This window comes from Protopterus annectens, chromosome 2.part1, assembly GCF_019279795.1.
Source record: "Protopterus annectens isolate FY-2018-M chromosome 2.part1, PAN1.0, whole genome shotgun sequence".
NCBI classification, from domain to species: domain Eukaryota; kingdom Metazoa; phylum Chordata; order Ceratodontiformes; family Protopteridae; genus Protopterus; species Protopterus annectens.
Window position 1 is genome coordinate 1,742,305,272 of NC_056729.1, and position 7,156 is coordinate 1,742,312,427.

The window sequence follows — 7,156 nt, forward strand, 5'->3', positions numbered from 1 at the left end:
TAATGCCATTCATCCCAGAGGAACAGTGCCATCCACATTATTTGCCTCCATTCATCTCAGAGATGCAGTGCAATCTACCTCATCTGACTCCATTCATCCCAGGGGGCAGTACGATCCACCTCATCTGACTCCATTCATCCCAGGGGGCAGTACGATCCACCTCATCTGATTCCATTCATCCCAGGGGGCAGTGCGATCCACCCCATCTGTTGCCATTCATCCCAGGGGGCAGTGCGATCTACCTCATCTGATTCCATTCATCCCAGGGGGCAGTGCGATCCACCTCATCTGACTTAATTCATCCCAGGGAGCAGTGCGATCCACCTCATCTGACTCCATTCATCCCAGGGGGCAGTGTGATCCACCTTATCTGATTCCATTCATCCCAGGGGGCAGTGCAATCCACCTCATCTGATTCCATTCATCCTAGAGGGGCAGTGTGATCCACCTCATCTGATTCCATTCATCCCATGGGACAATGTGCTCTACCTCATCTGATTCCATTCATCTTAGAAGTGCAGTGTGATCCACCTCATCTGATGCCATTCATATCAGAGGGGCAGTGCGATCCACCTCATCTGACTCCATTCATCCCAGGGGGCAGTGTGATACACCTCATCTGATTCCATTCATCCCAGGGTGCAGTGCGATCCACCTCATCTGATTCTATTCATCCCAGAGGGCAGTGCAATCCACCCCATCTGATGCCATTCATCTCAGAGGGGCAGTGTGATTCACCTCATCTGATTCCAATCATCCCAGATGGGCAGTGTAATACACTCCATCTGATTCCATTTATCCCAGATGGGCAGTGCAATCCACCCCATCTGACTCCCAGTGGGATCCACCTCATCTGACTCCATCTATCCAAGATGAGCAGTGTAATCCACCACAACTATCTCTGTTCAACCTGGCGCACTAGTCTTTGTTCCAAAAACGTATCCCAAATTTCTGATCTCCTTACTTTTTCATACAGAGTCACCCAACTGTCCTGTGAGGAAGTCTCATTTCTGTTGCTTTTATCCATGGTATCATCCTTTGGTTCACCACCGAAAACTCATGAACACAGGTGAGGATGGAGACATACACTGACCTGTACACTGAGTCCTTCATCCTAGTACTCATTTCTCACGTTGGACTTACAGGTTAAATTTAGAACAACACCTTTAGGACAGCTGCTGTGACATCCACCTGATGATCAATCTGTTAACTTCATCTTCCTTTGTTTGAAGACAAAGATGGCAATTCCTCCAGCTGGGGTAACTGCTTCCTGCTTCACCTGTAAAGATCAATACACCTTTTTCTGAGAAAACACCATGATGACTGATTTAGAAGTACTGATTTTGTAGTTTCAGATTGAACAACAAATCATTTCAGCACATGCAGAGCTCGCAGACACTTGAGGCTCAGGGGTAAACCTTATCTGCAAATCATAAAGATGTAACATTCAAATACACAGACTTGATATTCTCTAGATCGGTTTACTACAACATCGAAGAAAAGGAAGAAATTGAAAATATCCAACTTGACACAATGTCAAATCGGCTGAATGAATTCAGCAAATTCAACATTGTTGTCGAATAGAGCACCTGACGTCCATACAGTAGCACATTTACATGAAACTCCTATACTGTACATCACGGTTTTTCAGGAGGAAAACCCCCCTGCACCCCTACACCCCCCTGCTAACTATATATCCCAACTCCGAGATTGTACTACAGTGAGGAAAGGGATGAATATCCCAAACTGCACTGTGCTGTGATCTTTGTGCAGTACATTGATTTCATATCAACGAATGTACAGTAGCATTCGCTGATAGGAGTTTCGAACAAGGGGTGTTCCACTACACAGACAGTCGAACATCCGTATTTCAATTGCCCATCCTTGAGCATCCCAACTAGACATTTTGATTGTAAACCCACCAGATCATATACACGTCTTAAGATCTATGCATATGACAGAATACACAGCCTTGGCAGAATTATATCCACACCATCAATACATTTGACATTGACTGTGAACATATTAGTCAGTGAGTGTTTATCTGAGATTTACAGTGAGTGTTTGCCTGAGTTTTACAGTGAGTGTTTCCCTGAGATCTACAGTGAGTGTTTACCTGAGTTTTACAGTGAGTGTTTATCTGATATTTGCAGTTAGTGTTTACCTGAGTTTTACAGGTACTTCACTGTAATATTTCTTGTGGCTCATATCCGCTCACCTCACTCTGACACCGTTATAGGTTCATAAGTTCATAGGTGTGTGCTAAGCTAATGGCCCTGGAGCCTATATAAGCCTAGACCAAGAATATTCCCTAGCATCATGCCCCCCAAAGTTAGTTCCCAGTACCCCTGTCAAGCAAGGCCACTGAAGTGATCCCCGGGATGAACTTCCTATTGCCCATCCACTCGTCAAGATTTCTCTTAAAGAGGGCCAGTGAAGTGCTCTGCTTGACGTGAATGGGAAGTTTGTTCCAGACTCTGGAAAGTCTCTGGGTTAGGAACCTGTCCCTCCAGCATGTTCTATTTATTGTGGTAATGAGGTTTAGGTCTCTGGAGCGTGTGGCATGGAGGGATTGAGATTTCTTTAGGTGTAGCATATCTAGCAGCTCTGGGTCAGACATGGCTTTGTAGGTCAAGCAGAGATCGCCTCTAAGTAGGCGATGAGACAGAGTATAGCTGGAGCTTTTTGAGTCTGTCCATATAAGGCAAGTGTCTAAGAACTAAGATCCTCTTAGTGAGGTATTTTTGTGGCCTTTCCAGTTGTTGTAAGTGTCTAGTGAGGTACATACCAAATGAGGCTTTGTATTCTATAATAGGTCTAATGAGGGACGAGTAGAGAGGGATTATGACCTCTTTCTTCCTGGATGAGAAACGTTTTGTAATGAAATGTGCCTTCATTTTCAGTCCTCCTATTCACAGTAACTGTTTCCTTCCAGTGAGATTTCAGGATATAATTGTTACTGCTGTTTTTGACCATTATAATGCTGTGTATTACAAGTCATTCCATGACATTTATTCTGCACTGCTAACTGACGTTTTCCACAGTAAGATTTCTTTTTATACCTCGAATGCAAAGCATAAACTACTTGTAGTTAAATGACGTTGAAAACCATATAAGCACATTAACAATAATCATGTTTTCAGGTTATAAACCTTACAGCTCTTTACATCATCTGTATGTACATACCACCTGGCACAAAAACATACCAATCTTGAGAGCTTCCTTTTGGATTTCCTACTACCCCCCCCTACTAATATTTTTTTCTGGGTGATAGATATATAGATTTATTATTAATTAAAAGTCCTCCAGTCATAAGTCATATAAGCCTAATGGTTTTACTCAATCCAAGAAAAGATTGACTATCAAAACTCCCCTAACATTAGAATAATACCAACCACCAAAAACTTTTAATAGTGACTTTCAAAATGATCGCAGTATCATTCTTTAACTCAACCTTCCTTTCAATTTTAGATAAACATTGCCCTCCCACGCTTTATAGAATGAAATCTAATATAGCTCCCCTTGGGCTCAAAAAGGAAACAAAATTCATAATTTCAATAAAAATTGGATTTGATGGACATAGAGACAAACACCATAGAACCACCTCTTTTTTTCTTCTTGCCAACTTAGAAATCTTACAAAGAAAGCTAAAATCTCAGACAAAAATTTTTATGGAAAATATCTCATCATCCCACACTACACAAGGTGGTAACTCTATTGATATATATACTAACTTCTCTTCTTTTGCCTTCTCTCTCTCCAAGATCTCTCCTCCTCTATTCATTGACCTCTCTAAGCTTTTTGACATGGTGAACACTCCTCTTTCCTTATTAAATAACCCTCCCTCCTCTTTGATAACCTGGCTATTAAATGGTTTACATCTTATCTAAGCAACAGGCATCAAGCCCGTTCTTGTTTTTGGGACAATCTTATCTCTTCACTACTGCCTGTTTCTCTTCCCTCTCCACTTTTCTGTCTCTCTTGGTCCACTTCTCTTCTCCTTTTCAAATCCACAATCCACTGTACTTCTATGCTGCTACCTGCATCCAATATGCTGTGACTCCTCATTATTTGCTCACTCATCCAGAGCTACTCAACCTAAATAAACTAGCAACTTGTTACAATAGCATTGCCCTGCTTTGCCATAACCCTTTCAGTGGTGACTCTCTGTTCTCTAATACTGTAGGAAGGATATGGAATCAGCTACCCACATATATCACTCTAAATCCTCCTCCTCACTCTTCAAAAAAAAAAAATCAAAAACTATAAAAAATCACTGGCTCTGCTGCAGCGACTCCTGACTGATCTTTCCCTTCTCCCTATATACTAACTACTTTACTACTTTATTTATTTCTTTTTACTTTTCTTTCTATTGCCCTGCTACCCTCCTCCCTCTCTCCCTCCTCTCCCTCCTCCTCCTCTCTTTCTTCTCCCTCTTTGCATTCTTTTCACAATTCCTTTTCTTTCTCTTTCTCTCTTCTCTTTCTCTCTCTATTTCTCTGTTTGTTTTACTGAATAATAATATTTTTGTGTGTTCCTTTAGAAATTTTTTTTTTTTTGTTACTAAAACATATTTTCTTTTGTACTGTTTTTTTTTATTTTATAATTTTGTAATTTTGTAGTCTCTGTGGAGTTCTCTTTCTCCCGGCCTCTAAAAAAAATATACATATTATCCAGACTAAAAGGTTATAACATAGATAATATTGGCATTATACACAAATAATACACTGAATATTGTATTTGTGTAACAAGAAAGTGATTCAGATGACAATAGCTGTGTGTGATGTCCATGACATTCTGTATTATACATTTTTTACAATACTTGTATGTTGATCATTTGTGTACTTTTGGTAAAATAGAAAACAACTGCTTTCTTCTCTGCAAATTGTAGGCATCCGTGTGCAGGTATGCATGTATAAATACTTAATGATAGGCACTGTACATGATTCACTACATCTTTGAAAAACATTTTTGCTTTTGGTCCCTTTTTTGTAACTTTGTATTTTTGTGCCTGCCTAAATCTTTTTTATAGGTTCATAGGTTCATAGATCAGTACTAGGCTAACTGCCCTTGTGAGCCATTTTAAGCCTAGCCAATTATCCCTTGGGAGACTCAAACCCTGCACCTTGTGTTTGTAAGGCAAACACCTTAACCATTAGGCCAAGTATTAATACATTCATGTTTTTGTCTTTGTAAATCAGTTTTGCTCATTGTCTGATTTGTGTGCAGTTTGTGATTACAAAGGGTCTTGTACCAGCCCACTCAAATGATTCACAAATAGACAGACAAACACATATATGTAGTCAATGTCTGGGGTTGAAGAATGCAGCAAGTGATCTTGCAAACTTCCAGTGGAGGGATGGAGGCATGATGGGTCCCAGTGAGGAGAGATGTGCAGTAGAGGGTGGCCATCACTCTGTACCACCATACTATATGCTGTGGAGGTGCGGTGCTCACATATACTCATTACATATATCACCTGCATGCTGTGGTTTGGGGAATGGGAGGAAACTAGCTAGTAACACGTAGAGTGGGATAAGGGTGGACAGCGTACTTGCATTACCTTTAGGATCAGCAGGCAGTAGAAGAAGTTGCTCCAGTAGTAACACGTGGGGTGGGATAAGGGTGGACAGCACACTTGCATTGCCTTTGGGATCAGCAGGCCGTAGAAGAAGTTGCTCCAGTAGTAACACGTGGGGTGGGATAAGGGTGGACAGCGCACTTGCATTGCTTTTGGGGTCAGCAGGCAGTACAAGAAGTTGCTCCAGTTATGCTGCTTCTGTCAAGTTATGCCGCTGCTGTCACGTTATGCTGCTGCTGTCAGGTACTGGTGTTTCTTTGATTACTGTCTGGAAGCAGGTAGGGCTCAAATAGCAGAAAGTGTTTTTGAAGGAAAGCTGATGACTCTGCAGATAGTGTAGCTGTGGAGGGAAGGAACACACCTGTAACTGCAAACTGTGCAGTTAGGGAACAATACAAGAGTCTGTAGTCACTGCGCTTTGACAAATGGTAACTAAATAAATAAGTAAAATAAATAAATAAATAAATAGGGAACAATACAAGAGTCTCTAGTCACTACATTTGATTAGGGAGTGGCTGATAGATGGCACCACTCCCTGACAAGGTGTATGAGTAATGCAGCCAGAGGGCACATCTTCTTGACAGGAAAGGAGAGGGAAGGCAGGTAATGAGCAGTTACATGTGGGAGCATGCATGCAGGTAAAACTGATCCACAGCACAATGGGAGGCAGGTATTGAGCGGTTACATGTGGGAGCATGCACGCAGGTAAAACTGATCCACAACACAAGGGAAGGCAGGTATCTCTAACTGACAGTGTGTTGCAAATTGCTTAGGGTCTCCAGAAATTGCCAGTTTAAAGGGGTCATTAATCAAGGGTGTTGCAGGTGGACCCAAAGCACTGACCACCCCAAGAAGCAGGACAGTAGTCTTATTCTTTGTCTTCTTCATGTATGTGTTTAACACTATACTGACAGCCTGTTGTTTTCTTTCATTGTAGTGTCTATGGCTGATCCATGCATGAAGTCAGTATGCGAGTGTGATCGCTCCGCTGCTCTGTGTTTTCAAGCAGCCAGTAAAAGCTACAGGAAAGCATACCGCTACTTTCCAAATGTCAAATGTCGAGGATCTACTCCTAGGTGTTGAAATGTTTTCTATCTGCATCTATCAGATTAAAAAATGTTTACTTATCAGATAATATAGTGGGTTTAAAATATAACATTAACCTTTAATCATTTGACTGAACTATCAGACTTTATTTACAGCATGTTTTTTATCATTATTTAGTGTGTTTCTACATCACTCTCAACCTCTAGGATATATCAATAAATCTGCTTATTGCTTTGCAGCTTCAATATAGTGTGTCTTTGAAACTTGCATCTGTGACTGACTGTATACAGTAGAAACCCAGACTTTAAAGGCATCTAAACTCTTATCAGCTTACTCTCTGAAGTGCATGCTTCAAGGTATAATTTCACACCATGCTAAAGAAAGCCACTGTTTTTTGCAGGGGGGGTTGCCATTTTCCTGCATACCATGCACCCTGCTAATTATATTTAATAAGAGATCGCCCAGTCTAGGGAGAAGGGGTATATTCACCACACTCTGGGATTACTGATCTAGCAAACCTGCTGACTA

At 41.2% G+C, this 7,156-nt stretch overlaps 1 protein-coding gene across 1 annotated transcript in view; it reads left to right on the forward strand.

Annotated features, from left to right (window-relative positions):
- LOC122794622 (phospholipase A2, membrane associated-like) overlaps nucleotides 1-6,873 on the forward strand; it is a 159,213-nt gene extending 152,340 nt beyond the window's left edge. Inside the window, exon 4 of the mRNA XM_044063197.1 lies at nucleotides 6,519-6,873. Coding sequence (XP_043919132.1) covers nucleotides 6,519-6,664 — 146 coding nt within the window. The 3' untranslated portion in view covers nucleotides 6,665-6,873. The remainder of the gene's footprint in view (nucleotides 1-6,518) is intronic.
- The last annotated feature ends 283 nt before the right edge of the window (nucleotides 6,874-7,156 follow it).